This window comes from Lepus europaeus, chromosome 16 (genome assembly GCF_033115175.1).
Source record: "Lepus europaeus isolate LE1 chromosome 16, mLepTim1.pri, whole genome shotgun sequence".
Lineage (NCBI taxonomy): Eukaryota > Metazoa > Chordata > Mammalia > Lagomorpha > Leporidae > Lepus > Lepus europaeus.
The window spans coordinates 3,580,818-3,596,152 of record NC_084842.1 but is presented as its reverse complement, the minus strand read 5'-3'; the positions used below and the strand labels follow the sequence as shown (position 1 = coordinate 3,596,152).

At 38.3% G+C, this 15,335-nt stretch overlaps 1 protein-coding gene across 1 annotated transcript in view; it reads left to right on the top strand.

Moving 5' to 3' along the window:
• LOC133775467 (disintegrin and metalloproteinase domain-containing protein 5-like) overlaps nucleotides 1-5,475 on the top strand; it is an 81,824-nt gene extending 76,349 nt beyond the window's left edge. The window contains exons 14-17 of the mRNA XM_062213800.1: nucleotides 3,246-3,332; nucleotides 3,995-4,106; nucleotides 5,127-5,344; nucleotides 5,428-5,475. Of these exons, the coding sequence (XP_062069784.1) occupies nucleotides 3,246-3,332; nucleotides 3,995-4,106; nucleotides 5,127-5,344; nucleotides 5,428-5,475 (465 nt within the window). The remainder of the gene's footprint in view (nucleotides 1-3,245; nucleotides 3,333-3,994; nucleotides 4,107-5,126; nucleotides 5,345-5,427) is intronic.
• The last annotated feature ends 9,860 nt before the right edge of the window (nucleotides 5,476-15,335 follow it).

Sequence of the window (15,335 nt, the reverse complement as noted above, 5' to 3'; positions counted from 1 at the left end):
TTGAGGCCATTTACATTCAATGTGACTATTGATAAGTAGTGACTTGCCCCTTCCATTTTTCCAAAGATATTTCCAATATATACTTTGAAATTCCTGTGATCTTTTACTGAGAGATTTTCTTCCTTTACCTTCTTTTGTATTGATGACCTTGTTTCTGTGTTTCTGTGTTTAACGCCTCTTTTGCAGGGCTGTACTAGAGGTGACATATTCTTTCAATTTCTGTTTGCTGTGAAAGGTCTTTATCTCACCTTCATTCACAAATGAAAGCTTTACAGGATATAATATTCTGAGCTGGCAGTTTTTTTCTCTTAGTACTTGGGCTATGTCTCACCATTCCCTTATAGTCTGTAGGGTTTCTGATGAGAAGTCTGCTGTGAGTCTAATTGGAGATCCTCTGAGAGTAATCTGACGTTTCTCTCTTGCACATTTTAGAATATTTTCTTTATGTTTCACTGTGGTGAGTTTGATTATAATGTGTCATGGAAAGGATCTCTTCTGCTCATGTTTATTGGGTGCTCTGTGTGCTTCTGTACTTGGATATCTCTTTCTTTCTCCAAACCTGGGTTTTCTGCTAGTATCTTACTAAAAAGGCCTTTTAATCCTTTCTCTCTCTCCATCCCTTCAGGAACTGCTAGAATCCAAATGTTGGGATTTTTAATAGTATCTTATAGATTCCCAACAATATTTTTTGGTTTCTAATTTCCTCTTCTTTGGTTTGACTGTATACTTTCCTGTGCTCTGTCTTCTAAGTCCGATATTCTCTCTTCTGCCTCACTGATTCTATTTTTAAGGCTCTCAACTGCATTTTTTATTTGTTCTATTGAATTCTTCATTTCATTTTGATTACTCTTCAATATCTTAATTTCATGTTCTACTAAATTCCTCATTTCATTTTGATTCCTCTTTAAGATTTCATTTTCATGAGAGAGATTTTCTGTCATGTCCTGCATGGATTTCAATAATTCATGCATTTGTTTTTGATTATTTCTAAATATTCTTAGAAAATTTTTGAGTTCCATTTCTTGCATTTCTTCTATCTCATCATCTTTATAATCTTATATTGGAATGTCATATTCTTTCGGGAGCATCATGTTGTCTTCCTTGTTCTTGTTTCCTCAGTTTTTCCATTTGTTGTTTGACTTTGTAGAAATATTCTTTGTTTTCTTCTTTTTTTTTACTGTGGCAGCTTTTATCATTATACTATGACTCTAGATTAAGTGGACTGTCTGCATTTGGTGAATCTCTAGAGGCTTATTGTGGCTGTGGCCAGAGAGCTCTGTTCAGTTCTTCAGGGTTAAGGGTGTGCCAAAGGTGATACACCTGGGTTGAAGTGGTAAATCTTCTCTCTATATTATTTTTTTTTATTCAGAAGGGAAGTAGTTCTGTTCAGCTGAGCTCTTCTCCTTGATGGCAATCAGTGCCTGAGCGCTAGCCCCAGTGGGTATAATATTCATCTGCTCTATCAAGGACCACACAAAGGATCTGTGCAGTCCACAGTTAAGCTCAGATTCCCCTGAAATGTCTGTCACTGGGTAGCCAAGGCCACCTGAGCTTGTGGTGTCTCCCACTGAGTACTTATGTCTCAGCCACACCATGAGTTCTCCCATACACCCTCATTTTTTTTTCAATATCCTGGTTCATAAGCTCCACACATTCACTAGGTCTTAGTCTCCTGTTATTACTCCCCACCAGAGTCAGGTTTTTCTGCTTGGCTGAGGGCAGGCGCAGATCCAAGCTGGCACAGCTGTTACATATGTCCAAAATGGCACCTGCTCTATTATCTCACACACCCTTGCAAGGTGAGTGGAGAGAACCGTGTCCATATTGTCCCTGTTATTTTTTCTCTCCTCTAGTTAGGCTGGTGTACTTTCCCTCATGGGGCTTTAAGCCTCATTCCCTTTAGGCTCTTCCTGTCATTTTTCTGCCAGTGTCTCAGGCTACTGCGGTTTCATCTCACCTCTCTTTCCAGTGCTAGTGTGGAGGAGACTCTCAGGAGCTGGGGTCCCTAGCCATGGGTGCTCATGCCCTCCACGTAGATCCACCATGTCCCTCTAATTCCAGAAGAGTTTCCTCTGCTGTTTTTTCTCTAACTTTTCGCTGAGACTGCAGTATCTCCACTTTTATTAAACTATCTTTTCCTGGACTATCAGTGAGCTCCCTCCCTATTCTGTCATCTTGGAATACCATAAAACAGTATTAACAATAATATAATATAGAAATCCCCTGATATTCTATACATGAATAATGCCTCTAATAGCATTTTAATATTCTAATTGATCCTAGTAACTTTTAAGTTCCAGAGATGTTATGTAAAGTTAGATTTAGCATACATTCTTTAAGAAAGTATCTGGGTGTGTTTGTTAAAAATAAATTAATTATCTATATGATAATGTTTTGATAACTGCAAATATAAGAAAAGAATATTTGTCACATCTTTCTCATTTAGACACATGTGAAATATGAACTCGGCCTAAGTACTCTTCCCTCTTGAGATCTAAATGAAATGAGCTCAAGTTTCTATGCCAGAGGGTTCTGACTCCTCCATGTGCCTATACCCTCTAATTAGTAGAAGGAAAAGATTCATCAAAAAATTCATCCAAAAGTCTTTCACAAAATTTTTTAATTTACTGCAAATTCTAAATAACTAGGAAGAAAAATGTACGCCATCATTAGAACTGTTTAAATTCACGTGCTAGACATTCCCTTTCCCAGAAGCCTTGTCATCCATCTTACCCTTAGGAAGTCCTCTGTGACTTAGGGCATCTACCATGAGCCTTTCTCCTGGCTTTGACCTCCTTGTCCATTTGTCATATGGCACAGTAGTCATGAATTTAAGACCTTGCCCTCTTACCTAGTAGCTCAACACTGGCTCCTCACATAAATTGCCTGCTCCCAGAGATCTTTGGTCTCAGGTGAGCCCAGGCATGTTGCTTTTCAGGTGCTCCTCAGAACTCTTGAACTCAGGGGAGTTATCAAACAATTTTCTTCAGCTATTTATCTTCCTCAGAGTACATCTAACACCAAGCGGTAAGAAAAGAAACCTTCTAACTCCTTATATATGATTACATCTTTATGATCTAAAGGCCCATAGTCAACACAGTCACAATTATTTGATTACTGTATTTTCATGGACTTTGTGGTTATTATGAATAATACAAGTTTAAAAAAAAGTCCTATGTATTATCCATGCATACAATATTACTGTTCAACTGACTTTACTTTTCACTTCCTTTTGCTTTTTTTAGTTTTGTTTCAGGTTTTCTTGTCGGTTAGCTGAATTTCGGAAGAATCGAACACTCTGCGATACGTCGTCACATTGCAATGGCCATGGGGTAAGGATTTGCAGTGGTAATTTTAAGCAGCATGAAGAATCAGAGATTTCTCTTTTTCAAAAAATAATTTGCAATGGGGTTTGCGGGAGTCATTTTTTAGTGCTCTTTGATATTGTTTAACAGATGGATTTCTAGCTGTAATTTTATCTTGAGAAAGTTATCAAATTATTTTTGGTGAAGATAAAGGGGATACCATTAAGATGACTCTGGATGTAAAGCATTCGATAACTGTATGAAGTGGAAGAGCCATGAGCAACAGAAATGTTTGTGTCACCCTGTAACATAAATGATTTTTTTTAACAGACAGAAGGCATAGAATAAAATTTGTTAAAATTTTCATGCTAGTCTTATTAGTTAATTTAGAGTCTGGGTTGCAACTAGCAAGTAGATGATAATTGATGGCATGTTGAAGGTGATTGTGATGGATGGTGCAGGGTTGGTTTGGGGAGTGCAGCTTGCAAGAATTTGTTTTTAAACAAATTAATAATAGAAGCCTGATCTGCTTTTCAAACCATGGATAACTGCAAGGGGGAAGTTGATAAATTTCTCTAAGACACATTATTTACAATGGGATATACTCTATGGAGTAAGTATGTATAATACATCAGTCTTCATCAAAACACATGTGTGCAGAAAAAAATATTCTTTTAAAATTATTCCAGATTTGCAACAATTTTGAACACTGCCATTGTGAAAAGGGATATACTCCTCCTCACTGCAAACCAAAGACAGGAGAGTTTGGAAGTACTGACGATGGTCACTTCAGTGAAGATGGTTGGTTTCTTTACTATATTATGAATTAAATACAATATGGAAGAAAATAAATGATAGGAAGCTAGATTGCAAAGAAACTGATGTCAAAAAAGTGGCTTTATTTCTGAGATTAAAAAAAAATCTGACAGTGTAAGTTTTAAGTGATCTTTCTTTCTTTTAATTTGACAGGCAGAGTTAGTGAGAGAGAGAGACAGAAAGGTCTTCCTTCTGTTGGTTCACCCCCTAAATGGCCACCATGACTGGTGCGCTGCTTCTGCGCCAGGGGCCAGGTGCTTCCTCCTGGTCTCCCGTGTGGGTGCAGGGCCCAAGCACTTGGGCCATCCTCCACTGCCTTCCCGGGCCACAGCAGAAAGCTGGACTGGAAGAGGAGCAACCAGGACTAGAACCCGGTGCCCATATGGGATTCCAGCGCCACAGGCGTAGGATTAACCAAGTGAGCCATGGTGCCAGCCCTAAGTGTTCTTTCTTTATCAGCATTAGCATTGTTTACTAAGAAAAAGTGTACCCAATATTAGGAATTTGGAAAATATACATTTCATCCTTTAGAATTTCCTCAGTTAATTTCAGTTGTTGACTTTGTATTGTCAAATATATTCTTAGTTTAAACTGGTGTCAATAAGTCACTAATACATAATGTGATTAGCATGTTTCTGGCTGTTTCTTTTTTCTTCCTAAATACTTCCATAATTCATTGTCTTTTTTCCACAGTGTAAAGGCTCAAAGCTAGTATTTTGAAATTTTTTGTTTTGCACTTCACCTCTGTCATCCCTGAGTAGTATTTTGATATCAAGTAGGCCTGGGTGAAGGTGGGAACATTAGAATAACACTAGTAATGGGCCATTATATAAATTAGTTTTTTGGGTTTTATTATAGTAATACCTATACATATCTCTATATAAATGAAATAAATGCTTGTTTTTAGAATAATGTTACCAATTATTGGTAACATTATTCTCGCCGCCTCTTTGTGGGATTAATATGATCTCTAAGGTAATTTTGATTTGCTATTTTCCATTGTAGCACGAAGTTATATGGTTGGGAAGCATGCCACTTTTGAGAAAAAACAGTTGCATCTCATTTTGTATATCACCCTACCTGCGCTTATCATTATTGGGGCTGTCTTAATGAAACAGGATAAAATAAGAGAGCTGTGCTACAGAGGAGAAACGGAAAGTGACAGGCAAGTTGAAAGTGAAAGAAATTCGGTTGCATCAGGAATAACTAAAACTATAGGAAAGGTAATATAAGTGGTTGCCTGGAGACACATGTGAAGCTGGTTTGGCTTTTATCATGTGTTTTCTGGTCTTACTTGTTACTAAAGCCACACAGCTACCATCAGCATCAGTGTAGGAGGAGGGACAGCTACTGAGCAAAATTTATTTTACCGCTAAGCTCATTCCCTCTGTCAAAGTAAACATACTGACTATAAGCTTTATGAGAAGAGGTGACAATATATTTTAAAGGATCTTTCAAAAATTAATTAAATGCAAATTCTCAAGGACCTTTCTCAATTATAAGCAGTTATTTTCCTAAATACTTCTGCTGCTAGTTTGTAAATTTGTCTGTCCACTAGAAATCATTTAGATTGTAAATAATAACAGATTGAGAGACAGGAGGCAGCATTGTATAAGTGAATTAGTAAGAAAAGTCCATTTAGCTTCAGAAAACTTGGTTTTAAGTTGTAAATATTGCATATCAAATGATCCTACCTTGTGCAAATGATTTCATCTTATGTACCTAAGTTACTATCTTCTAGTTCTATCAAATAGGAGATGATAATAGTTTTGCAAAGTATTAAAACTTTAGAGTAAGTGAAAGTTGCATCTTATCTATAATCATTGTGCAAATATTGAAGCCTCATATTGAGCCTCCTGTTCATAATTTATTTTATTTGCCAAACTATTTACTTCCAGCTTTACCTTTCAACAACTAATGTAAATAAAGAACATTCGTATTTTATAAGATGGAGAAAGAAATATCTAGATTTATAATAACTGAAATTTTTGAGTGCTACTTTATGGTTTTGGCCTAATTGGTTATGAGGAATTAGGGATACCATAGAATAAGAGGTGCAATCTATACAACTGTGTGCATACAACATAAATATGTGAATGCATATAAAGTGAGAGTGAGGGGAGGCAATCAATACAGCAAGGTGGATGATGGCCTCTGTTTTAATACTGAGACAGTATGTTTTTATGTTGTTGGGAGGAAATATTGATTTGAGTCAGACTTTCTTTGAAGGAAGTTCTTCAAGTGACCTTTTAATTGTTTAAGATTTACAATCTTTGACACGTTAAAATAAATTTTATTGATTTTATAGGTCAGAGACAGAAGAAATCAGCAGCAGCAGCAAGATCTCTTCTGTTGTTGGGTGAGTGCAGACAAAGTGATGAACCATTTCACATGTATGTTTTCAGTGTTGCTTAGGACCAAGTGTATTCATAATATTCTTTATGTAGCTTATTTGCATGCAATGTGTTTCCATGATAGCTCAGCCTTGCCTCCCTGACCTATACTGAAGGACTTTTGAGCATATAAACCATCGGACTTTCTTTGTTTCTTTCATTCATTCCTTTTTGGAAGCCAAATACAAATGATTTTTCTTTTATGGGATATCATTCTATGTAAATCCCATTAAAACCTATAACCAGTTTGCAGAACTCGTTAGGTTGCATAACAGTATTTCAGTCAATCTAGGAGTCACAGGACTTGTTCATTTTTGTTAATGTAATGCAAATGCTGACACGAATCACTCACAGTTATAGGTTAGCTGCTGTTCATTTAACAGTAATCACCAATACAAAATTATTTTATGAAAAAAACCCACATTTATATCTCATTTACAGAATACAACATTTTAGTTAACCAATTAATCCTTTCTTTCTTCCATTTTATTAATTTTGCATCATCGACTTATGTAAAATTCAGATCTTTAGATGAAAAAGTAGTGACGTGGGATTGGAGGTGGTTACAAGAATTAATTGTAATGGAAATGAAGGATCTATTGAGATGATGTAAATATTTTAAAATTGGGTAATAATGATGGTATAAATGCTCAGTAAATGTATTATAAATCATAGAGTTATATAACTCAAATGATGGCTTTATAAAAACTTTTTTATTTAAATGTATATATACCAAGTGATTGATTGTGCAGATCAGTGAGTGTTTGTCATCTAATCACATTCCTAACCAACCCATGAATCGAGAACAAGATATTATTAGTGCTCCAAGAGTCCTCACTATTACCCTTTCTACATTTTTTGAATGTCTAAATGAGAGTGTATTGTCACTTAAAGATATGAATTCAGTGAAGTAATATTTATAACTATATACCAAATGACATAACATCTGCATACTTTTTAATACCATGTATATAGTAACTACCACAAATAAGAGAAATGTGATATTTGTAATTTTGAATCTGGCTTATTTCACTTAGCATAATGATCTCAAGGTGCACCCATTTTGTTGCACATGTCAGAATTACATTAAATTTTTATGGCTGAGAACATTCCATTGTGTATGTGTTTCACATTTGCTTTATCCAGTCACCAGATGATAGACATCTAATTGATTCCACTTCTTAACTCTTGTGAATTGAGCTGCTGTCATTTCCTTTGGATATCTTCCTAGAGGTAGGATTGCTGGGTCATATGATAGATCTATTGTTGGCTTTCTGAGGAATCTCCACACTGCCATCCATAATGGTTGTACGGGTTTACATCCCCACCAACAACGTGATAGTGTACCTTTCTTTCCACATCCTCACCAGCATTTGTTATTTTTTTCTTTCTATTTTTGGGCAATAGCTAATCTAAGTCCGGGGAATTCATATGACTTTGATTTGCATTTTTTATGGCTAGTGATCCTGGGCATTTTTCACATGTGTTTGCCCATTTGCATTTAATCCTATGAAAAATATATGTTCATATCTTTTGCCCATTTCTTAACTGGATAGTTTGTTTAGTTGTTGAGTTTCTTGAATTCCTCATACATTCTGGATATTTTTTTTAACTTTTATTTAGTGAATATAAATTTCCAAAGTAAAACTTATGGATTACAATGGCTTCCCCCCCCATAACTTCCCTCCCACCCGCAACCCTCCCCTTTCCCGCTCCCTCTCCCGTTCCATTCACATCAAGATTCATTTTCAATTCTCCTTATATACAGAAGATCAGTTTAGTATATATTAAGTAAAGATTTCAACAGTTTGCCTCCACATAGCAACACAAAGTGAAAAAATACTGTTGGAGTATTAGTTATAGCATTAAATAACAGTGTATAGCACATTAAAGACAGAGATCCTACATGATATTTTTAAAAAACTGATTAATTTTCTATGCAATTTCCAATTTAACACCAGATTTCTTTTCCATTTTCAATTATCTTTATATACAGAAGATTGATTCAGTATATACTAAGTAAAGATTTCATCAGTTTGCACCCACACAGAAACACAAAGTGTAAAAATACTGTTTCAGTACTAGTTATAGCGTCACTTCACATTGGACAACACATTAAGGACAGATCCCACATGAGATTTAAGTACACAGTGACTCCTGTTGTTGATTTAACAATTTGACACCCTTGTTTATGGCCTCAGTAATCTCCCTAGGCTCTAGTCATGAGTTGCCAAGGCTATGGAAGCCTTTAGGGTTCGCTGACTTTGATTTTATTCTGAGAGGGTCATAGTCAAAGTGGAAGTTCTCTCCTCCCTTCAGAGAAAGGTACCTCCTTCTTTGATGGCCCCGTTCTTTCCACTGGGATCTCACTCACAGAGATCTTTCATTTAGGTCTTCTATTTTATTTTTTTCAATGGTGTCTTGGTTTCCCATGCCTAAAATACTCTCATGGGCTCTTCAGCCAGATCCGAATGCCTTAAGGGCTGATTCTGAGGCCAGAGTGCTATTTAGGACATCTGCCATTCTATGAGTCTGCTGTGTATCCCGCTTCCCATGTTGGATCGTTCTTTCCCTTTTTGATTCTATCAGTTAGAATTAGCAGACACTAGTCTGGTTTGTGTGATCCCTTTGACTCTTAGACCTATCAGAGTCATCAATTGTGAACTGAAATTGATCACTTGGACTAGTGAGATGGCATTGGTACATGCCACATTGATGGGATTGTATTGGAATCCCCTGGCATGTTTCTAACTCCATCATCTGGGGCAAGTCCAATTGAGCGTGTCCCAAATTGTACATCTCCTCCCTCTCTTTTTCCCACTCTCATATTTAACAGGGACCACTTTTCAGTTAAAATTTAAACACCTAAGAATAATTGTGTGTTAATTACAGAGTTCAACCACTAGTACTAGAACAACAACAACAACAACAACAACAACAACAAAAAATACCAAAAAGGATAAAGTATTACATTGTACATCAACAGTCAGTACAAGAGCTGATCAGGACATTGTTTCTTCTAGTGTCCATTTCACTTCAACAGGTTTCCCCTTTGGTGCTCAGTTAGTTGTCGCCGATCAGGGAAAACAAATGATATTTGTCTCTTTGGGACTGGCTTAATTCACTCAGCATGATGTTTTCCAGATTCCTCCATCTTGTTGCAAATGACCGGGTTTCATTGTTTTTGACTGCTGTATAGTATTCTATAGAGTACATGTCCCATAATTTCTTTATCCAGTCTACTGTTGATGGGCATTTGGGTTGGTTCCAGGCCTTAGCTATTGTGAATTGGGCTGCAATAAACATTAAGGTGCAGATGGTTTTTTTGTTTGCCAACTTAATTTCCTTTGGGTAAATTCCAAGGAGTGGGATGGCTGGGTTGTATGGTAGGGTTATATTCAGGTTTCTGAGGAATCTCCAAACTGACTTCCATAGTGGCTTAACCAGTTTGCATTCCCACCAACAGTGGGTTAGTGTCCCTTTTTCCCCACATCCTCTCCAGCATCTATTGTTATTAGATTTCTGAATGTGAACCATTCTAACTGGGATGAGGTGAAACCTCATTGTGGTTTTGATTTGCATTTCTCTGATTGCTAGTGATCTTGAACATTTTTTCATGTGTCTGTTGGCCATTTGGATTTCCTCTTTGAAAAATGTCTATTGAGGTCCTTGGCCCATCTCTTAAGTGGGTTGTTTGTTTTGTTGTTGTGGAGTTTTTGTTTTGTTGTTGTGGAGTTTCTTGATCTCTTTGAAGATTCTGGTTATTAATCCATTATCTGTTGCATAGTTTGCAAATATTTTTCCCATTCTGTTGGTTGCCTCTTCACTTTCCTGAGTTTTTCTTTTGCCGTACAGAAACTTCTCAATTTGATGCAATCCCAAATGTTAATTTTGGTTTTGACTGCCTGTGCTTCTGGGGTATTTTACAAGAAGTCATTGCCTGTACCTATATCTTGTAGGGTTTCTCCAACGCTCTCTAATACTTTGATGGTTTTGGGTCATAGATTTAACATGTTGAGTGAATTTTTGTGTAAGGTGAAAGGTAGGGATCTTGCTTCATGCTTCTGCATGTGGAAATCCAATTTTCCCAGCACCATTTATTGAATAGACTATCCTTATTCCAGGGATTGGTTTTGGATCTTTGATCAAATATAAGTTGGCCGTAGATGTTTGGATTGATTTCTGGTGTTTCTATTCTGTTCCATTGGTCCATCCATCTGTTTCTGTACCAGTACCATGCTGTTTTGATAACAACTGCCCTTTACTATGTCCTGAAATCTGGTATTATGATGCCTCCTGCTTTGTTTTTGTTGTACAAGATTGCTTTCGCTATTCGAGGTCTCCTGTGTCTCCATATGAACTTCAGCATCATTTTTTCCAGATCTGAGAAGAATGTCTTTGGTATCTTGATTGGCATTGCATTGAATGTATAAATTGCTTTTGGGAGAATAGACATTTTGATGATATTGATTCTTCCAGTCCATGAGCATGGAAGATTTCTCCATTTTTTTGGTATCCTCTTCTATTTCTTTCTTTAAGGTTTTGTAATTTTCATCGTAGAGATATTTCACGTCCTTGGTTAAGTTTATTCCAAGGTATTTGATTGTTTCTGTAGCTATTGTGAATGGGATTGATCTTAGAAGTTCTTCCTCAGCCATGGCATTTCCTGTGTATACAAAGGCTGTTGATTTTTGTGCATTGATTTTATATCCTGCTACTTTGCCAAACTCTTCTATGAGTCCCGATAGTCTCTTAGTAGAGTTCTTTGGTAGAGTTCTTTGGGTCCCCTAGATAAAGAATCATGTCATCTGCAAAGAGGGATAGTTTGAGTTCTTCCTTCCCAATTTGTATCCCTTTAATTTCTTTTTCTTGCCTAATAGCTCTGGCTAAAATATCCAGTACTATATTGAATAGCAGTGGTGAGAGTGGGCATCCCTGTCTGGTACCATATCTCAGTGGAAATGCTTCCAACTTTTCCCCATTCAATAGGATGTTGGCCGTGGGTTTTTCATAAATTGCTTTGATTGTATTGAGGAATGAGAGAGAGAGAGACAGAGAGAGAGAGAAAGGTCTTCCTTCCAAAGGTTCACTCCCAAAATGGCCACCATGGCAGATGTTGCACCAATCTGAAGCCAGGAGCCAGGTGCTTCTTCCTGGTTTCCCATGCAGGTGCAGGGGCCCAAGGACTTGGGCCATCCTCCACTGCCCTCCTGGGCCACAGCAGAGAGCTGGACTGGAAGAGGAGCAACCAGGACTAGAACCCAGCGCCCATATGGGATACTGGCACCACAGGTGGAGGATTAACCAAGTGAGCCATGGTGCCGGGCCCTGTAAGTTTGTTGTTGAGGAATATTTCTTGCAGGCAGCAGATAGATGGATGTTGGTTTTTAATCCAATCAGCCAGGCTGTATCTTTTAATTGGAGAATTTAGGCCAATTACATTCAAGGTAAGTATTTATAAGTATGTCTTGGCTCTGCCATTTTTCTATAAATATTCCCACTGATTGGATTTCCTTTATAGTTTTACTAGGAGTTTTTCTGCCTACACATTCTTTTCTTTTTTTTTTTAACTTTTATTTAATGAATATAAATTTCCAGTGTACAGCTTATGGATTACAATGGCTTCCCCCCCCCCCATAACCTCCCTCCCACCCGCAACCCTCCCCTCTCCCACTCCCTCTCCCCTTCCATTTGCATCAAGATTCATTTTCAATTCTCTTTATATACAGAAGATCAATTTAGTATAAAGATTTCAACAGTTTGCACCCACATAGAAACACAAAGTGAAACATACTGTTTGAGTACTAGTTATAGCATTAAATCACAATGTACAGCACATTAAGGACAGAGATCCCACATGAGGAGCAAGTGCACAGTGGCAACTGTTGTTGACCCAACAAATTGACACTCTAGTTTATGGCGCCAGTAACCATCCTAGGCTGTCGTCATGAGTTGCCACGGCTATGGAAGCCTTCCAAGTTTACCGACTCTGATCATATTTAGACAAGGTCATAAAAGACAGAGTGAGGATAGTAACCAATGATCCTAAGAGTGGCATTTACCAGGTCTGAACAATTATACAGCATTAAGTGGGGAAGAGGACCATCAGTACACACAGGTTGGGAGTAGAGCCATTGGTGGTAGAGTAGAGGTTATGATTACAAAGGAATGAGGCCCAAGTGCACTAGACAGGGCCTAGAACAAAGGACAGAGTCATTATTAGAGGAGCTAAGAAAGGTGCTGTCTAAGCTACAAGTAATTTTTCTGATTGAGAGGCAAATAGAACCTGATAGAAGGGGCTTGATAATAATCTGGTGGGCTTTAGGCCTTGTAAATTAAGAGGCCCAGACCTATCTATCTCTTCACATGGGGTATATCCTAAGGGAGGTGTGAACCTCCTAGGGGAAAGCACTCTGTTGACTTTCTACACATTCTTTTCTAACAATGACTTTTTCCCTCTGTTTCTGCGTCTTTTGTAAGGCTAAATAAGTGGTGACAAATCCTTTCGATTTCTGTGTTATGGAAGGTCTTTACTTTCACCTTCATCCATAAATAAGAGTTTTGCAGGGTACAGAATTCTGGATGACATTTACTTACTTACTTACTTACTTACTTATTTATTTGAGAGGCAGAGCCAAAGAGAGAGAGAGAGAGAGAGAGAGAGAGAGAGAGAGAAACAGAGACAGAGAGAAGGATCTTCCATCTGCTGATTTACTTTCCAAATGGCTGCAATAGCCAGAGCTGGGTCAATCCAAAGCCAAGGATCAGGAGCTTCCTCCAAGTCTCCCATGTGGGTGCACAGACCCAAGCACTTTGGCCATCCTCCTCTGCTTTGCTAGGCCATAAACAGAGAGCAGCATCAGAAGAGGAGCAGCTGGAACACAAACTGACACCCATACGGGATGCTGGCACCACAGTTGGAGACTTAGCCTACTATATCACAGCTCCCAACCCACCCACCCCCTTCTTTTTTTTTCTTTTAAGACTTGCAATATGTCACTCCAATCTTTTCAGGCCTGTGGGGTTTCTGATGAGAAATCAGTTGTCAGTCTAATTGGAGACCTCTGAAGATAATTTGGTGTTTCTCTTCTGCAAATTTTAGAATATTTTCTTTATGTTTTACTATTGAAAGTTTGACTATACTGTGTTGTAGTGAAGCTCTTTTCTGGTCATGTCTATTAGAAGTTCTGTGTGCCTCCTGTGCTTGGATGTACCATTCTTTCTCCAAATTAAGGAAGTTTTCTATTATTATTTCATTTAATTGCCCCCCTAATCCATCCTCTCTTTCCACATCTTCAGTAACTTCTAAGACTCATACATTGGGTCATTAAATAATATCCCATAAATTTTGACCACTGTTTTTAGTTTTTCTAATTTCTTCTTTTTGTTCTGAGATATTTCCAAAGATTTTTCTTCTTTCTTCTATCTCTCCCAGTCTGTTAAAGATTTCCACAGGGCTTTGTGTTTGACATTCTGAACTCATTTCTAATATTTCAGTTTAAATTTTCTTCAATATTTCTATTTCATGGGAAATTTTTTTATCCATGTCATTTATAGATTTATTTAATTCATGAATTTGCTTCTTATTGTTTTTAAGTAATCTTATGATCATTCTTTTGAATTATTCTTCACTCCCTTTATCTTCACATTCTAATACTGAAGTGTGTTGTGTTCATTTGGGAGAGACATACTTGTTCATGTTTCTTGTGTTTCTGCATTTATTTCTTGGCATTTGTGGAACCACTTGTTGGTTTTCTCCTCTGATGGCTTTTATCTTTGAACTATCCTCCTGCAGCTTAATGGAGTCTCTGCTTCTTCAGTGGGTATTCAGAGATGTGTGCTGGGTTGGGCCAGGAAACTCTGGTCTGTGCTTGGGTGTGGTGCAAGAAATCATGATGAGAGGCCGGCGCTGTGGTATAGCAGGTAAAGCTGCTGCCTGCATTTCTGGCATCCCATATGGGCACCAGTTGAGTCCCAGCTGCTCCACTTTCAATCCAACTCTCTGCTATGGCCTGGGAAAGCAGTAGAAGATGGCTGAAGTCCTTGGGCTTCTGTTTCCAAACGGGAAACCTGGAAGAAGCTCCTGGCTCCTGGCTTTGGATCAGTGCAGCTCAGATCGTTGTGGCCATCTGGAGAGTGAACTGATGGATGGAAGATCTTTCTTTGTCTCTCTCTCTCTCTGCCTCTGCCTCTCTGTAATTCTGTCTTTCAAATAAATAAACAAATATTTTTTTTAAAAAATCCATGGTGACACCCATGTTGGGTGACGTAGATCTCCTCTATTGTCAGCAGGAAGGAGAGTTGGCTGGTATGAGTACTGCCTCATCTCCTCCCTGCTAAGGTGATCAATGCCCAGGGCAAGCTCACAGTGGCTACACACCCTTTCCAAGCATTCCCAAGAATCGCACTAAGGATCTGTGGGGTCCTCAGTGTGAGCACAGAACCCTCTGCAATAACCTATCTCCCACACTCAAGCAATTCAGAGTCTCTGAAGCCTGACACAGTGATTTCCCAGAGGCCCAGCTACACTTCATGCCCTGGCATGCAGTCACGGAATTCCCACAGTCATAGCACGCAGGGCGCCCACAGTCATGGGAGCAGGGAATCCACCCTAAGCTCTACAAGGCTGCTCCATCCATAGAGAGAGCCAAGAATACCCCAGAACCACCTGCCTGTTGGTGTTCCACCTTACCAGTTTAAGTACAGGCACCCCACAAACTTAAATGGGACCCTGTCCCCTTGCCAACCTTCTAGGCCAGACTCCAGTCAGTGGAGATGGTGGATTCACTCCTCAGACAAAATCCCCAAGTGACACACATGT